Genomic DNA, 18,284 nt, shown 5'->3' with positions numbered 1-18,284 from the left:
GGTTGCAAAAGAAATGTGGAAGCAACTGTTCAGTTTGGTCCATTTTGGCTGACAGATGGATGAGCAGAGGGGTAAAATGGAAGCATTGGGTGAGAAATAGGAAGAACCAGAATTTTCCCATTTTTTTCCATTCTTTCATTCAGCAGTAAGTATGGGACAGCCACTGGATGCTAAGTACTGTGCTGGTTTCTGGGGATACAACTGATGAACTTGTTCCTATCATTAATGTGCCATGGGATCTGGGCAGATAGGTCTCTTTACCTTGCTGGATCTGTTTCTTTATTTACAAGATGAGCAGGTTAGAATACTAAAAACACAAAGCTGTGGAAGTCTCTGGTGGGTTAAGTATTATATAGGCCCAGCCTTAAGTAAGAAGAAGCAGCTTAATAGATACATCACTACATGAAAAATTAATTCAATTTTACAAACATTTGTAGCACACTGTCCAATAGAACTTTCTGCAAAGATGGAAATGTTCTCTGTCTGTGCCATCCCATGTGTCTATTGAATACTTGAAATGTGGCTAGTGTGACAGAGGAACTGAATTTTTTATTTTGTTTTAATCAATTTAAATTTAAATTGTCTCATGTGGCCACTGTATTGAACAACACAGATTAATACAATGTCAATAGGTGTCAAGTACAAACCTGAGGAGGCAATTGAATATTTTGGAGTCCTTTTCCTCAAGGAGTTCAAAATTAAGTAGAGAAAACAGCTTCATAAATAACTAACTGTAGTTTAGAGTGATTTTTTTTTTTAAGAGAGAGAGAAAGCGCCCATGAGCAGTGGGGAAGGGCAGAAGGGAGAGGGAGAGAATCTTAAGAATTGTAAGAGAACCTTACATGGGGCTTGATCTCAGGACCCTGAGATCGTGACCTGAGATGGAATCAAGAGTCAGACATTTAACTGAGCCACCCAGGTGCCCCTGATTATATTTTAGTAGCATTTTTAGCCTGCAGAGCAAAGGGAAGAATTACTTCTACTGGGAGAAACTGGGAAAGATTTCACAAGAAGAGTTGACATTTTACTAAGTCTTAAAGGTGAAAGGTTTTCACCTGAGGAAGATGAAAGAGGAACACTGAACATCTTGATGTAGGTGCAGCCACCATCTGCAATCTAGTTGGAAAAGTTCCAACTTGGATCCCTATATGAAGCTGTCATCACCATCACCAACATCACCATCACCACCCCCATTGCCACCACTGTCACCACTACCACCATCAAAAGAAAAATTTACCAAGAACCCACCAGATGCAACCAGCTATTTTAATTAAGTACTATAAGGCATACAACAAAGAATAAGTTAAGGTTCCTACCCACAAGGCCATAATTAGGTAGATGAGATGCAGACACATAATTCAGAACATATCTTCAGAATAAAAGATAATCTCATTTAAGTGTCAAATGAGGATGGAAACTAGAACTTCAACTCTTCTGGTACAGAAACTCCTAGCAACAAACCATTGTCCCTCCAACTCAAGAAATAGCTCACCTGGCCGGGTGACTACTGCAACATTCCTTCCTTGTGTTTTTACTACTTTGGTTTTCTTTTTCTTTTTCCAAATAGCTAAGGATTCCAGTTTCCACTCCAGTGTTGGACAGGGCAATTGTTAGCAGTGGCCAGAGTGATAGAGAAGAAAGTGAAAAGATAATGGTGTCTCTCTCCCCCCCATGCCAAGTATCTTGTACCCCTCATCCTCGGACTTCAATCCAGCCTCTCCATTATGTGGCTTAGCACAGAGCCTACCTTTGAGCTCTGGAGAGAAAACACTGGCACTATAGGCCCAGAGTCCATTTCTCTCTGTTAGAGAAATGAATCACCCTGAGGTCCTTTTTGCATTGAGACTACCATTAGTGTGGATATTTTTATTTCCTTAAAAGGAAAATGTGAGAAAGGAAACCAATTGAGAGGTTAGGCCTGAGAATCCATTTACTTTTTCTCTATGGTGTTCCCTGGGGCATATGTACAGGAGACCCCATTCCTCCTGTTCCCTCCCTTTTGAATATGTTTATACCTCCTTACCTTTTCTACTATGGTTCACTTAATCCACCATCCCAACCTCTCCATCTAGGCTGTAAGAACCACCAGTGGTTAAGTAGTTAAGAGCTTCAGGAATCGTCCAATTCCACTTTCTTCCAGAAGATCTAAAGTAGGAGGTTGGTTTTCAGCTGCAGAAATGTTTTTTTCCTGTTTCAGGTTGGAGATACAATAGTTATATATAATAGAAGCACTGATACATGTGGGATCACCTCTGAAGTTCTCATAGCTCAGAGCCTGGCATCATAATAGGTGCTTAGGAAATGCGTATGGGTAGATGGATGAATGGATCACTGAATGCATGAATGAATGAGTGGACAGATGAATAGGTAATGGACAAAGGGATGAATCAAAGAATGAATAACTCTGGATCCCTGGAAGCACTATGTTCCAATGCACATTCAGAGTAAAGATCTGCAAGGGCCCAACTTAGGCCTTCATCCAGCTTGCATGGAAACCTAGGAGATGGTGGCTCAGTCTAAGAACTCAGTCATCATGTATACCATAATGTCTAGAGAAATTGTCTTTACATTCCTAGACAGTTTATGAACAACACTGTAAGATACAGACCATTTATAAATTAGCAAAAATCTGCATAGATGAGAAAGAAGAGAGAGCTGAGTAGTAACTTACTCGGATGCCAAGATGGGGAAGCATTTTTGAAGTCATATTTTTCCTTTGGGTTATCTAGCTGAGCATCTTGTTGTCTCAACTTCTTGTAGCACACTGGTTCACAGTACTAGTGGAGGGAGCCCTGGAAATACCATTTGACTGGCTTTGGGAGAATTATTTGTTCTCTCCAAAGCCCATGTCCTCATCTATTAAGTGGGGATAGTAGTATTTGCCAAACTACCTGATAGGGTTGTTGGAAGGCTCAGAACCTAGATGAAACAATATTTGTGAAAGACTTTGTAAACTGTAAGCACTATGCAAATGTAAGGTGTTGCTAAGATTGTTGTTGTTGTTGTTGTTGTTGTTGTTCCAGATCTTTGATGAAGAGTACAATGTCTGGTTCCTAGACTGGGGTGGCGCCCTCGTGGCCATGAAACACACACCTCTACCAGTCAGACATTTGTGGTAAGGACAGCTCCCTACCCTATTAATAAGCAATTTTTTTTTTTTTAGTGGAAAGTGTTGGGACAAGTTTTTCTGCATGACTTTATACCCATTTACCCATTTCCTCTTCCATTTATTCATCTATACATCCATTTATTACACATCCCATCATCTAACCCTTAGGTAGCAGTGGTAGGCCAGAAATTTAGATGGGGAAGTATGATGATTAGAAAAGGGCGGTAGGAGTGGGGGCTCAGATAAGCAGAAAAAACCAGGAAGGACCTGTGAGTTCAAGCAGACAAGATTAAGAATCCAAAATACAGGAAATGGAAATTGCCACAAGAAGAATGTTAGGTTCATGTAGTAGATACGAATTTCAGTTCTAGATAATTTGAGTTTAAATGTCTGTGAATATTTAAGCAGAGATGATGATTTTTCAGATATATTCATCTGATGGTCAGGACAGAGGTCTGGGCTGACACTCTAGATTTGGACACATTAGCCATTAGATGGTAGGTGAAGCCGTGGCAGTGGTCCCAATGCCTCAGAAGAGTGGGTACAACAAGGAGAAACCGGGGATTCCTGCAGAACACTGTTAAATACCAACACACAGAGCAGAAAATAAATTATGGAACAGACCAAGAAGTAGACAAAACAATAAAAACACAGGAGAAATTTTTCTTTTTTTTTTTAAGATTTTATGCATCAGAAAGGATGAATACCCAACTTTTATATCAACATGGATGGGACTGGAGGAGATTATGCTAAGTGAAATAAGTCAAGCAGCAAAAGTCAATTATCATAGGGTTTCACTTATTTGTGGAACATAAGGAATGGCATGGAGGACATTAGGAGAAGGAAGGGAAAAATGAAGGGGGGGAAATCAGAGGGGGAGATGAACCATGAGAGACTATGGACTCTGAGAAACAAACAGGGTTTTAGAGGGGAGGGGGGTGGGGGGATGGGTTAGCCCGGTGATGGGTATTAAGGAGGGCACGTACTGCATGGAGCACTGGGTGTTATACGAAAACAGTGGATCACCATATCAAAAACTAATGATGTATTGTATGGTGACTAACATAACATAATAAAAAAGATTTTATTTATTGGACAGAGATAGACACAACGAGAGAGGGAACACAAGCAGGGGGAGTGGGAGAGAGAGAAGCAGCCTTCCTGCTGAGCAGGGAGCCCGATGTGGGGCTTGATCCCAGGACCCCGAGATCATGACCTGAGCCGAAGGCAGCCATTTAACGACTGAGCCACCCAGGCGCCCCAGGAGAAATGTTTTCATGGATGCTGAAGAAAGGGGTGATCAATAGCACCAAATTCTATAATCAGACCAAATTAGTTATGGAATGAAAAACAATCTAAGATTAAGCAATATAGAGGAGTAAAGGAGGTCATTGGTGATCTGTATCAGAGCAGATTCAAAAGAGAAGTGGGATTGAAAGGTAGATTACAGTAGATTTATGAACGAAATGATGAATGAATGAATGAATGAATGATAAGCAATGGAGTGAAGTGGAGACAGTGTAGATAACTCTCAATAAAGTCAATTATGGAATGAGGTTGAGTGTGTATATGCATGACCCTCCAGTGAGGACAAAGATCTGTGAGAATATATTTTGATGATGATGATGATGAGAAAGATTTGTGAGAATATATTTTGATGATGATGATGATGATGATTCTGTTGTTTGTTTTGGCTTTTGGCAGGGGATGAATAAGTATCATGTGTGTTTATATGCTGAAGGGGAAGAATTTCAGGCTTCAGATGCAGCAGAGTGAATATTTGAGAGTGAAAATTTGGCAGTAAAGGGTATGCTATCTAGAGTACAGTTGTTGGGATGAGCCATGAGCTGGAGGATGGACTCTGGCTTAACTCCCAGATGCTTGATTTTGGGAGACTCACCCTTTTAAAGTCAGAGTTTTACTGGGAAGCATCAGATTGTAACCAGTAAAAGATACAGGACTTCCAGGTGCCAAATTCAAGCTTAAGTCACCCTGGCAAGGACTTAAGAAGGTTTCTCTCAGTTATTAAGTTAAACCTTATCATTTTGCCATTTTTGTTGGTCAAAACTGGTCAAATATCATCAGTTTCTTAGAGCCTGAGGTAACATAAAGTCCAGTGGTTTTATCTACCACTCTGTCTTCATACAGAGAGATTATGAGATTAAATTTTGAAAAGATGCGTGGAGCCATTTGTAAGGAAAAGTACTCTACCAACTCAAGAATGAGCTTGTACAAGTTCCCATTGTAATTCTTTATCATCCCTTTACTACTGATTATATACTTTTTGGATAAATTAGAAGCATGAAATTACTTAATACTAATGATAGTCAGGAGTTTTGAGGAATTATATTCCAGGCACCATTCTAAATCCTTTACACGAATTATCTAAGTTAGTTCTTTAACAACCCTATGTATGTGGGTACTCTTTATCACATGTTTATAATGGCATTGAAATGCAGACATATTAAGTTCTTTGCTCAAGTCTACACAGCTAGTACCTGGCAGCACTAAATTAGGCCTCTGTTATGGCTGCTCTTCTCTTTTAACTGAATTTTCCAGATACTTTAATGAGTACACAGAGGCTTATCACGTGGCCCCAGCTCTCTGGGAGATCATAGTCAAGATAAGGAGCTTAGTCCACATATCACCAGAAATCCAAGCAATGCCTGCTTAAGCATGCTGGCCATGTGTATTGCTGCGATCTTAGCACAGGATGGAGTCCTGCCTAGTGTGTAAGGGGGTCTTCATTTAGCTGCTGACATGAGAGTTAATTCTTGAAAAAAGGATGCCCTGTGTCAGAGGACTGATGAAAGGCAAGCCAAGGGAAGAGAAACTGTTACCAAAGCCTGGGATTCAGGAAAAGTAGGGAGTGTTCAGAAAATATATTTGATTAGAATAAAAAAATGGGAGAAAGTAGAGTGGGTAGGACTCAGAAGAACTTAAATGCCAGGTTGACCCCGTAGATAATACCCTCTACTGCAAAGACCTGCCTTCTTGTGGAGGGAAGAACTTGTCTACTGAGGACTGAAGAGCACTTGTACTCTCAGAGAGGATTACTTAACTCTTAAAACAAGTTCAGTTGCTTATTTGTTTCTTAACCAAGAAAGGTAAACTTTTTTTAGCTCCATCATGATGTTCTAAGAACTTCCATTGAGGTCTCAATCAGAAAATCGGTAAATGCCCTGCAGACAGATATAGCTGAGCAGATTTCTTCCTTGAGAGAAGGGGTGGCAACCCCATCTCTCACTTGACCATCACCCTCCTGCTCTTTCTCCTTCATTATGGTAGGAACTTAGTACTTACTTAGTGGTTGATTTCTAGAGCCTTTTGCACAAAACTTTCCTTGTTCTAAGGAAATGAGGAATTTGGTGGCGTTATTTCCTTTTGGGGATAGGAGAAGTGAGTATATCTGGTGTGGAACGGAGGGACTAGAGAGTTTTGATTTTGGTTCATCTTCCATCCTTACATCTGACCATTCAGTCTGTTCTGCAGTGGTTTCTCACCCAAGACCTGATCACTTCCCAAAGGAGCATTTGTCTGGGAATTTCTGGAGGGAAACCATCCAAGCTGGAAAAATTGTTTAATATTCTCTCAGGGATATGTAAGTAGGATAAAATCGTGCCTCTCAAAGTTACCAGTACAAAGTTTGCATTTTCCCTTGCTCCATGAAATATCTCTTTTGTTGGTAGAAAATGTTTGCAAAACTCAGAAAGAAAATAGCTGCATTCCCATTCAACTTCCTCTTATAATAATGATAATACCACCCTCCCTGTGTTTGCCTACTCCAACTCACAAAGTATTAAACATGATTTTTCACACTAAGCTTTTGAGATAGAATTTTCTCCATTTAAAGGATGTCGACACAACCATTTGTCATAAATGCTACACATGTTTTCTTGAACTTGAACACCACCCATGATTTCTGCTTACTTGCCTACCTGTGAATGCCATTCTCTGTAAATCTCTGCACTGATTAAATGGCAGCCCTTGAGGACGTGTGTCAGAACACAACAAGAAATAACCCATTCAAGAATTCTCCTTTGCACTTCTCTTTCAAAGGCTAAGTGAGTGTTTTGGAAGGACTTGACTATACCATTATCACCAGTGTTTCTTTATGAGATTCTTGACTGATTTTTGTCTCATGCTTATGAATTGCAAGCTTGTGAAACTTAAGCAGTTTCTTCATCACCAGTGGCTTCTAATTAAGTCACAACCTTCAAGGTAAACAAATAGCTCATTTTAAATGAAAGAAAAGTTATCCGTTCATTGCTATTTTCTGTGTAGGCCTCAAACTGATGTTATTTTGTACACAGATGTATATATATTTGCATAGGGAAAAAACCCAACACCAGCCGACCCACTCTTACACAAGGGTAGGGTGGTTCTCAAATTTAAATAATAGCTATATTGCCTTTCAGAGAAAAGAGGAGTCATAATTGAAAAGCTGAGGAAATGTTAGCTAGGCTAATAAGGCATGCTGTTTCCCATAAATTGAAATGATAGGTAGCTAGATATGCATGAAGACAAAACAGCATACAAATGAACCCATCTGTTTGTGACCGTGTACATTTGGATGCATAGAGATTAGAACCTAAGTGCTGTTTCAGGTAAGCCCTCCATCCAGTATTTTCTTCAGACCATGGATGCATTAGGGTGAAATGAATAATGGCACCCTATGGAAGGCAGTGCTCTAATAAAAACTTGCAATAGACAGAGCTACTAATTGGCAGGTAGACGGGGGTCCTACTGTTTGCTTAGCCCTGACAAGCTGTCAGCGTCTCCTTCCAATAGGATGTTCTTGGAAACAGGAAACAAAACATCACCTGGCCCTTTGTGTTCCTTTGTTTTTCTATAAATGGTTGCGAGCGCTGGTGTCTTGTCCAGAGGCACATTGCCATGCAAACAATAGTCCTAACCAATAGGCTCTTCTGAAAAACGAAAGTGCACATGTTATTGTGAAGAACTTCCCGGTCGCTAAACTGCCACCTCCTCATGTGTTTGTGATCAAGAGTGATGCAACTGACCAAAGGGAGGAACACTGATTCTCAATGACCATTATAGCACTATTTCTGTGCTAGAGACTTCTGGGGAGGACTTGGTTATTCTTGGAAGATTCTGTTCCTTTTAGTGGATCTCATCTCAATATCATAAAGTCATAGATGCTAGAATAAGGAAGGGTTTTAGAGAATACGTAGTTTGGGTTCACATCTAGTGTGGCAGATACTTCTCTGACACCCCAGAGGATCACCCTACTTCACCACAATGCCGCAGAGCTGAACAACTCACATATACCCAAGACAGAGTTACCATCTTGTATAATGGCTTTAGCTGTTAAAAGATTGTTTTTATGCTGAGCAGTAGGGAATCTACTTATAATTAATGTCCATTAGTATCTGTTCTGCTGCCCAGAGCTATGCTGAATAAGTCTGATCCAGAATTGCACATGATATTTAGAATCATAGAGCTAGAAAGGACCTCAAGAGATTTCTTTGTCTAACCTTTCTAAGTTCTGGAAAATGATCAGAGATGCAACTCAGAACAGATTTTATGCATTTATGCATTCATTCCTCACACATTCATTGAGCATATACTATCTATCCAGCATTCGTTTAAGGGCTGGGTTGTAAAAGTGAACAAGACAAAATACTTGGGAGCTTAAATTCTTGTGCAAAAATATTTGACTGTTCTCTTTGGAACAGTTATGAGAATGGAAATATTTTCTCCTTTATTTTATCTGTATTTTTAATTAATATTTTTATGCATCCAATGACTGATTTCTTTCACAGACATTTCCCCTTTTCAGTAGTCAACAAATAGGTTTGTTTTTATTTGTTTAACTACAGCTTTCTTACTAAAAAAAATTAAAAGGCAAGGTAATGAATTCAGCTCTATTCTTCTTTTCCCTAAGCTATCTTCAATTCATGTAACCTGTTTCTAGAACAACCTGTTTTTTAACTTTAATCACATTGATTGTCAGTTTCTCTACAAGGATTGTAACTAAACCTAGTATTTAGGATTTAGTAGGATAATTTCTTCTATTATTCACGTTATCTATCTGTGAACACATACTAGACTCACAGTGGCTTCATCACCTCTCACAATAGTGTCATTTCTAGAACACACTTATGATTGACAGTGACCCTAGTTGCTTTCAGTTTGAGCTTATCATTAGTTACTGTTTTCCTTTCTCTGGCTGTGGGGCTTTTTTTTTTTTTTCTTTCTTATTAAACATTCTGCTTTAAGTTAGTCCTACCTTAAAAGTGACTTCCAGATCTATATTCCCAACTTTGATTACTTCCTGGAAATTTGGATCCATCCATCCAAAGGTCTCCTTGACAGTACATCACAACATGGAAGTCCAAAAAGCATCTAAACCTTGAAGTGAACCAAACAGAAACAAGCAGAAAGCTTTGCTTCTCCTGTTCTTCCCATTTCCCGATCTCAACTGCTTAACCGTAAAAATCTATGTTGTCCCTGATTTCTTTCTTTTGCTCAAGCAACCTGTATACATTCTATCACCAAATCCTATTGATTTCACCTCTAAAAATATCCTTTCCATCTCTTTCTTTCTAGACTACTGTAACGTTGATCCAGACCACTTTTCTTACATGGTCTCTTAAAATTGTTACTCTTTCCCCTAGTTCATCTCCTTGTATCCATGTTGAGTCCTGACAATCCATTCACTATAAAGAAATGAAAATTATGTTTTAAGGTTTAAATCAAATCCTATTTCTCTCATTTCAGCTGGAAATAAGGTCCTTCATGGTCTTCCTGGCCTTATTTTTTATTCCATTTCCTTCTACTAATCTATTTCCCCACTAACCTAAGGCCACTGACTGTCTTTCTGTCCTTCCCACACGGCACCTTCCTTTCACACTAGATCTGCCCTCTGTTGGAAATGGCTCTCACCTGGGTCTTTGCATAGTTTAAATGTCACCTCTTAAAAGAGGACTTTCTTAGATTTTCAGTACAAAGTAGCTATGCAGTCACCCTCTATCACATCACTCTGTTTTAACTGTCTTCATGACAAGTATTTATAACTCAGGTTTTTTTACAACTCATATTTTTCAACCCATTTGTCTGAATATCGTTTGCCTTCTCAAGTTAGAATGTAAATTCTACTTAAGCTAGGGCCTTCCCTTTCCTGTTCACCACTAGATCCTTTGAACAGAGGCCACTGCCAGACCAGGCACATAAGAGGTGTCAATAAATATTTGACCAAGGAAATTTGTTTTATTTTGATCTTATAGTCCTGTCTTGCCACTACTTGGAGGTCTGTTGGAACTTCATTTACATCTATCTCTCTGAGTAGTGACCATCCTACCAATTTCACTTTCAGCTGTGGACCTAATAAAGAGTTCCCAATTCCTTTGTCTTGACCATGAAGGAGCTACTGAACTGAGTGGGGGAAAGAAGGTGCATCCCTTGGGGAAACCATTCACTATTGTTACTTCAGAGCATTAAAGAAAACTCCTAGCAATCAAAAAAGACTAGCTCTCACAAATGGCAGGCCGTCCAGACCCAAATTTCTGATACCTAAGAGATTAAATTTTCTCATGTCATATTTTTGGGAGTTTGTTTAGAGAGTTTTATTTTGTTTGGTTTTTAATAATTACCTCAGCTCACAATATTCATGTATTAGAAATTACTAATCTCTTAAAGTCACCTGCATGGCACAGTCCTGAGCTTCCAAGTGGTACGTTGACCATAAATGAAAACTGCGGGATCTGTTCCTCGCCCTGGCTCTGTAGAGCTGTCCCCTTCCTTATGCTCATAAGCATGGATTATAATGGCTTCCTTGGACTTCAGTTACTGTATATGCTAGCTTTCCCACCTGGGTTTTGGCGTTTCTTAGTTTTTCTTCTGATCTCATTCTTCCTTCTAACTCATGCTTCTTCCCCTTCTATATGAAATCAGTTCATACAACAGGCCTCCCATCTCCCACTTTTTCTTTCCCACTTGGGCTTGGCTTTTCCTTGACACCTCCATCTCAGAGCTGGAAGGCTGTGATGGCCCCTCCTTGTCTACTCTGTGGTATTTTGTCTTCATATTGTACATAGTAACAATGACTGTCTTCTGCCTTGTTCTCAATGGCAGTGGCACGAAGCCTCCTCCTTCCCTGGGATGCTGGTAGCACCCACTGCTATTTCCTGTGCTAGTGTTAATAATGACCTTCAGTGGTCAGGAAATTCTGAGAAGGACAGAGGTCATCAGCTCACTTTGGCTTCTTCCTATCAATACAATAATCAGTTTATCCTAGTCGCCCAAACAGAAAACCAAACAAATGATTTCTTATCTCCTAGACTTCTCTCCTAGTTAAATAGTTAGTGGCCACAGCATACTCGAAAACAACTATGATTATTTTAAGAACCAAGCAGATCCATGTTAAGAAAGGTGAAGTCCATTCTCAATTGTTTTCCATTTTGAAATAAGAAACTCATTTTCAAGAAAAGCCATTCAGATCTGCCCAACATTCTCTAGGTCAACTTGGTGGTTATGTAACCTTCATCCTATTAAAAAAAAAAAAAGTGTGACATGACCAAGTTCTTAAAAGTCAAGACAATATTGTTAACTGTCATCATCATGTACATTAGATCCACAGGATTCACCCCTCTTGCATAACTGCAACTTTGAACCCTTTGACCAATGTGTCTTCATTTCTCCCTCCTGCCCCCACCCTGCCACCCCTGTTTGATCAAGACCGGCTTGATTGTGGCAGTCTTTTCACAATGTATACATATATCAAAATATCAAGTTGTACACTGTAAATACATACAATTTTTACATGTCAAAAATAACTCAATAAAATTGTTTTTAAAAAGTTAAGACAGACACTGATAATTTGTGAACTCATAAAAACGTAATGTCAGACTGTCTGCTTTCCTTTTTTTTGTGAAGATAGACTTAGGTATACCACAAATTAAAAAAAAAAATGTTAAGAAAGTATAAGACAAAGAGAAAGAGCCAGAGAGGGTGAGAGAGACAAAGAAGTAAATATGTAGAGAATGGACTGAGTAGGTTGACTAGTAATGGGCAGAGGGACTCCTGCATCCAGTTCATGGATGCCAGCATAAAGCATGCTTCAAAAAAAATGGATGGATTAGAAGAGTGTGGTAAATCATTCTTTATTTCTTTTGTTAATTTATTCATTTAACATTAAATAGTGCCAACTAGATGCCCGTTTTTCTGCTAGGTACTAGGAATGCAAAAATGAATAGTATGGCCTTTGACCTCAAAAAACTCACAGTTCAGTGGAAAAATCAGACCTATATTTATTAAATATCAGGTAAGAAACATTATAATAAAGATGTATGGGTGGTGTTAAGGAGTCATTCAACAAACCAGACATACATGACCAGTGAACTCCCAAGATTATAGTTTTGAATTCGTGGATTTAGAGTCCATTAAGAAGTCATCACTCAGCATTATAAGAGGAGAAGCCTACAGAGTTCCTTCAGTTGAACTCAGAGAATCCTGAGTTATGGAGTCAGGGAAGAAATTAAGAATTAATTTAGCCAAGAAGGATCACAGGGAATGAAGCAAATAAAGCTGCCTTGGGGAAGAAGGAGGGTCAGGTACTTGATAATATCAAGAAAGGGAAAGAAGCAAGCACTCAAAATTGCCCCAGTCTCCTCCACTAGTAACCTTCCCTTTAAAGAGTTTCAGGTGCTATAACCACAAAGGGCCAGACCTTTTCTTACTATTGGACGAAAGATGGCACAGTATTGCCCAGTTCATCTTAGACACTCAGCACTCATCTCTAAAAGCTCCTGAAAGTGGCACTGGGGAGGGAAAACGATCCTAACATTCATTCTGAACAAATAGGAAATGGCTTCTTTTAAAGTTTGATCTGAAAGACACACACCTCCCCTCCCATAGGGTACACCCCGCACTACTCAATTTATCTGTGTCAGAGACTCCACAGACCGGATTGATTGTGCTGTAAATTGAGCCTCGGGTTCCATTCGGAGTACTTGAAACGTGACACTCCATCCTCTAAGCCTTACTTCTTGGGCTGTTTTTTTTTGTTGTTTTTTGATTCTAATATGTTGAAATATTTCTGCAGTTCTGGTGCTGCCTGGGCCAGGAAATGCAGTTTTGATCAAATCTCGTAATAATATGGGGAGATGTTGAAGATGAATGTCTATTGATAATTCGAACTGCCAGAAAGTGAGATACAGAGGAGAATTTAATAACCTGAAAAATGGTTGCAAAGGAGTGTGGTTTGGTTTTCAGCTGTCTCTTTCCTGTACTTGTTTCTAACCCAGGGTGAGTTTTGACGAGGGCCATTCCTGGGACAAGTATGGCTTCACTTCGGTTCCTCTCTTTGTTGACGGGGCTCTGGTGGAGGCAGGAGTGGAGACTCAAATCATGACGTGAGTACTTATTTTGCTGTGGCCAATAAGAGCCCGAGACCTGGGTTCTGTCTCCACTGAGGCAGGGAACCCCAGAGCATTCCAATCTGGTTCCTAGTTTCCTCATCTGTAAAGTGGATATATGTGTTCTTATACCCACCGATTCAGAAGGCCACTGACAGCATCTGAGAAGCTAGGCTCTTAAGTGACCAGTTGCTTCTAACAGTATTTAAGATATTCTAACAAATTTCCATTTATTCAAAATCCAAGCAAACAGAAAGCTTCAGTCTTAAGACATGTCTTCTTTCTTTCCAAAACAGTCCAGAAGGGGGCAAGGGACAGGGACAGTCACAGGAAATAAAACAGCCAACATACTGAAATAAGAGAATATTTTAAGGGAAACTCCTGGAGTCTGTGCCACACACACACACACACACACACACACACACACACACACACACGCGCATACATACACACAAACGACACACACAGAGTTGTCATTCTACTTCAGATTAGTTTTCTGTGAACATTTTTCTATGTTCCTTTACACTGAGAATAGATGATCTTAAAATTGTAAAAATCCCCAAAGTACTTTCTGAATATTAAAGAAAATTTTAATAAGTTGGTACTAGTTTTTAAAAGTCTATCTAATTCTAATTTCTGAAAAGCTGATCACCTATGTGATTTGTGTGCACATGGATATGTAGGGGGATATGGGAGGATAGTCATGGTAACCCTCCACCAGCCAATACCACCCTCGCCTCCTGCACTTTGAAGTGACTAGAACATTGTACACCTTCATCTTTGCTGAATGGAATGAAGGGAGTTGCTCCACAATATTAAGGGAACCTGCCATGTTGTGGGGTTGGCACAGATGGGGCTCACAGAATGCTTCTCTGCTGGTTTGGGGGAAGAGTGTGGTCTTCTTCCCATAGGGAACACTGCTGTTCTTTGAAACTTTGCGTTCATGAATGTCTTTATAGTTTGAATCAGTCTTTTCCGGGATGAGACTCATGGGCTCTGAGGAAGAGGCAAATACAGGGCAAATGGCTAGTTCTGTGCTTTACTTTTTCCCGAGAGTATCAGTTAAAATAATCTGTTACAACTGCAGCTGTGCAGTTTTGTCCAAATGTCATAATCTGGCCCCCAACTTGACTACTTTGCCATGGCCCACCTCTCTACATCCATTCTCACACCCAAAGTGTTGCCTGGCCAGACCTCTGGGCTTTCCGAGTGACAGCAAATACTCAGCTGTGGTGAAAACTGGTACACAAATTGGGGAAGACAAACAAAACAAATGGACAAAAAGCTCATCTCAGATTTAGGGCACCTGAGTTAGGATTCTGTACAATCCAGTAGCCGTGGCTTACCTGTCTGGTAATTCTTTTCTTCATTTCTAAGATAGAATCACTCCTTCTGCTTCTTTTTAAAATGTTGAAATCCTAAAAATCTTCACCTTTTTAGCAAATTAGCAGAAGCACAGCAAGGGTCTCATGTCTACAGGACTTGTCTAGAGAAAAAGTCTAGGATTCCCAGTGTCCTCATTATTAAAAAAAAAAAAAAGGTTTTATAATAGAAAACCTGAGTGGTTCCACAAGAATGCCTTTAAAACATTTAGGACAAGTGTAACAAAGAGTGATTTTAAATTCTCTTCTTTAATTCTCTCTGAATTTTCTAAATTGTCAGGGTAATATTTTCTCTTAAATCTAAGGGTGGGGGCGCCTGGGTGGCTCAGTTGGTTGGGCGACTGCCTTCAGCTCTGGTCATGATCCTGGAGTTCCAGGATCGAGTCCCGCATTGAGCTGTCTGCTTGGCAGGGAATTTGCTTCTCCCTCTGACCCTCCCCTCTCATACTCTTTCTCTCTCTCTCTCTCTCTCTCTCTCTCAAATAAATAAATAGATAGATAAATAAATAAATAAAAAACAAACCTCCAAGGGTGGTGAACTTGTCTTTTAAAGACTGAACACTCATTTTTGAGCATTTGCTTTGTTTTACGTGCAGGGTTGGGCCCCAGAGCTCTCTGGTTGAAAATGGAACGATACGATATCAAGCCCTAGGAAGAGCTGCTCTGATCCTCCCAAGGGGTGTATTGCATTAGTAACTGATGTCTGTAAATGTGAACCTGTATTATGGCAAGACTTCTCTGGGCAGTTCTGTTGTAAAATGTGAGCAAGGATTTCCCGTAGAATTTGTTGCTCAGGATGTAAGGCTGTAATTTGAGTTTTGTCCAGTAATTTCTTCCCATTTTCCTAAAGTACACCCTCCACAGAATTGTCCCACTAACCAAATTTCTAATTAAAGTTCCTAAACAAAGAGACTCTTATTGTTAAGCTGAAAACTTGCTTTATTAAGAGTTAACAATATTGTATGCAAGTGTAGCTGTGCAAAGCATAAACAGTATTTAAGATACAGCATATTATCATTAATGCTTTGAGTCTAAAGCTTCAGCATTTGGTGGATACACAGCAATAATGTGTGTGTAACCTAAGTGCTAGATGTTTAAAGTAAGTATAATATAAATATTATTTCTAAAATGCAAATGATTTGGTAAATATATAGATATACATGTATCACAAATATGTATATGCGAGTGTATGTGTAGACGGTTGCATACACACGTATCCATGTATGTATATACAGGGAGGGATAGGTAACAGAGATACACTGAGAGAGAAATCCCAAGGACTTAGGGTCCTGGCAAGACCTTTGTAAGGTTATACTGTAAAAAAATAATAATAATAAAAGTTAAAAAAATTGTTGGTACCTATGTGGTAGAGACTGTTCTAGATGGGCAAATCAGAAATTCCTGTCTTCATAAAGTTAGCATGCTTGTGCATTAAATAAATGTGACATACAAATGACTCTGTCATTTTACCCAGAATACTCTGCCAGGAGATTAAGATGTTTTCTTACAAATTCTGGGAAACATATGATATACTGGGAATACCACCATCTTTGCTCATGAGGATCTCTGACGTGAGCTAGCTTTTGCAAATTATGTCCTATCCCTCACTTAGTCACTAGCTATAAAAAGAAAACCTTCCACTTTTCTAGGACTTCCTCTGATATGGCCATCAAGGAGTTAAAGTAGTGAATTCTAAATTCCATAAGGAGGCAAAGGTACACACGTTCAAGAAGATTGTATAATTTGCCTGAATTTATTAAACCAGATGTGGCTGCTCATCACAGTCAAACCTGACATGGTCCTCGAATCTTGGGCAGTGAAGATATATATGGTTCTAAAGTCAGGTGCTCCTTGCTTTTATATGAAGGACACATACCGGTCCCTCTTCTTTTTAGCTTTCTCCTCATCCCATAATGTGATTTATCCTGCATTTTCTTGTATGGGGCCTCTTTAAACTCATTGCATGCTTCTCTTGGGCATTACATTGAACAATATCCCATGTACACCAACCTCTACATGACCGGGCATTCCCTAGCAAGTCTAAGGCTACAGTTTAAATTCTGTGTTCATCTAATCTTAAATGGTAATAACTTTTTTCTCAGCTTCAGATGGAGTTTAGCTGGTCACATGGATATGAGGGAGCTTGACCTCAGGGCCAAACCATTTACTGAAAAGACAAGATAGCACTCCTGTTTTCCTTTCCTCCCCACTAACACTCCGCAAGAGCGGCAAAGCTTCTGCCCCCTTCTACCTTCTTTAGCAAGATAACTTTAAATGCTAGTAAGTAGAAAAGGAACAAGGGTAGAGCACAGTTGTCTTACATGGGATTTGGGACGGATAGGTATTTGTTCTTTCATGAAATTAAGATGAGTTTGGAAGCAGTTGTCCAACCAAGTATAAGCAATTCAGGCTGCCTGTTTTTAACTTTTTATTAAATTCAGAGTTTCTCTAATACGAAAACTATCCAGATGTGGTCAGGGCTGTTTAGACAACCACAAGCGTGAGCCCTGGAAAGATTGCCAAGAGGCAATTTCTGTCTCTGCCTTAGATTTGAAAACAACTTTAAAATCAGGTGACCCAAAAGGCCAACCAGATCTTTTCCCTCATGGAATGACAATGACATGGATTGAAGTAGGAGTTCAAAAAACTTGATATATCCCCTAAACACTGTGAGGGCAAGGGGCCCATTTGGGGATAAGCGTGCTTACTCTTGCCATTTAACCAAAAACTCACTCATGATGTAGGCTATTTGACTGCTGTATTTTTCTCCTCACAGTTAACCCTGACTCTAGCTCAGCTGTGGTCAGAGAGGAAGAAAGGCTAGCTCATTCTCACTAAGGTTTTATTGGCTTCTCTTGTTACCTTCATTTGGTGGATTTAAATATTTATCAGTTTAGGATAGGTAATTTTATATGTCAGCTTGTCAGGGCCACAGGGTACCTAGATATTTGATTAAACATTATTCTGCATGTTTCTGTGAGGGTGTTTTTATTTATTTATTAATTTTTTTATTAACATATAATGTATTGTTTGTTTCAGGGGTACAGGTCTGTGATTCATCAGTCTTACACAATTCACAGCGCTCACCGTAGTACTTACCCTCCCTAGTGTGTTTTTGGATAAGACTAACATTTAAATCGGGGTGCCTGGGTGGCTCAGTCTTAAGCATCTGCCTTCGGCTCAGGTCATGATCCCAGGGTCCTGGGATTGAGCCCCACGTCGGGCTCCCTGCTCTGAGGGAAGCCTGCTTCTCCCTCTCACACTCCCCCTGCTTTTGCTCCCTCTCTCACTATGTCTCTCTCTGTCAAATGAATAAATAAAATCTTAAAAAAAAGAAAAGACTAACATTTAAATTGGTAGACCTCATAAAGCAGATTGCCCTCCCTAATGTAGGTGGGGCTTATCCCATCAGTT

General features: G+C 39.6%; 1 protein-coding gene across 2 annotated transcripts in view; it reads left to right on the top strand.

Moving 5' to 3' along the window:
- Nucleotides 1–18,284, top strand: part of SORCS3 (sortilin related VPS10 domain containing receptor 3) — a 615,618-nt gene that overhangs the window by 527,562 nt on the left and 69,772 nt on the right. For both annotated transcript variants that reach the window (XM_073904225.1, XM_025881120.2), the window contains exons 13-14: nt 3,024–3,115; nt 13,378–13,485. In XM_073904225.1, coding sequence (XP_073760326.1) covers nt 3,024–3,115; nt 13,378–13,485 — 200 coding nt within the window. The remainder of the gene's footprint in view (nt 1–3,023; nt 3,116–13,377; nt 13,486–18,284) is intronic.

This window comes from Callorhinus ursinus, unplaced genomic scaffold (assembly GCF_003265705.2).
Source record: "Callorhinus ursinus isolate GAN/ISIS: 27379988/994484 unplaced genomic scaffold, GSC_fseal_2.0 scaffold20, whole genome shotgun sequence".
Classification (NCBI taxonomy): domain Eukaryota; kingdom Metazoa; phylum Chordata; class Mammalia; order Carnivora; family Otariidae; genus Callorhinus; species Callorhinus ursinus.
Note: the sequence above shows the minus strand (reverse complement) of the source record. Positions and strands in the feature narration are given on the sequence as shown.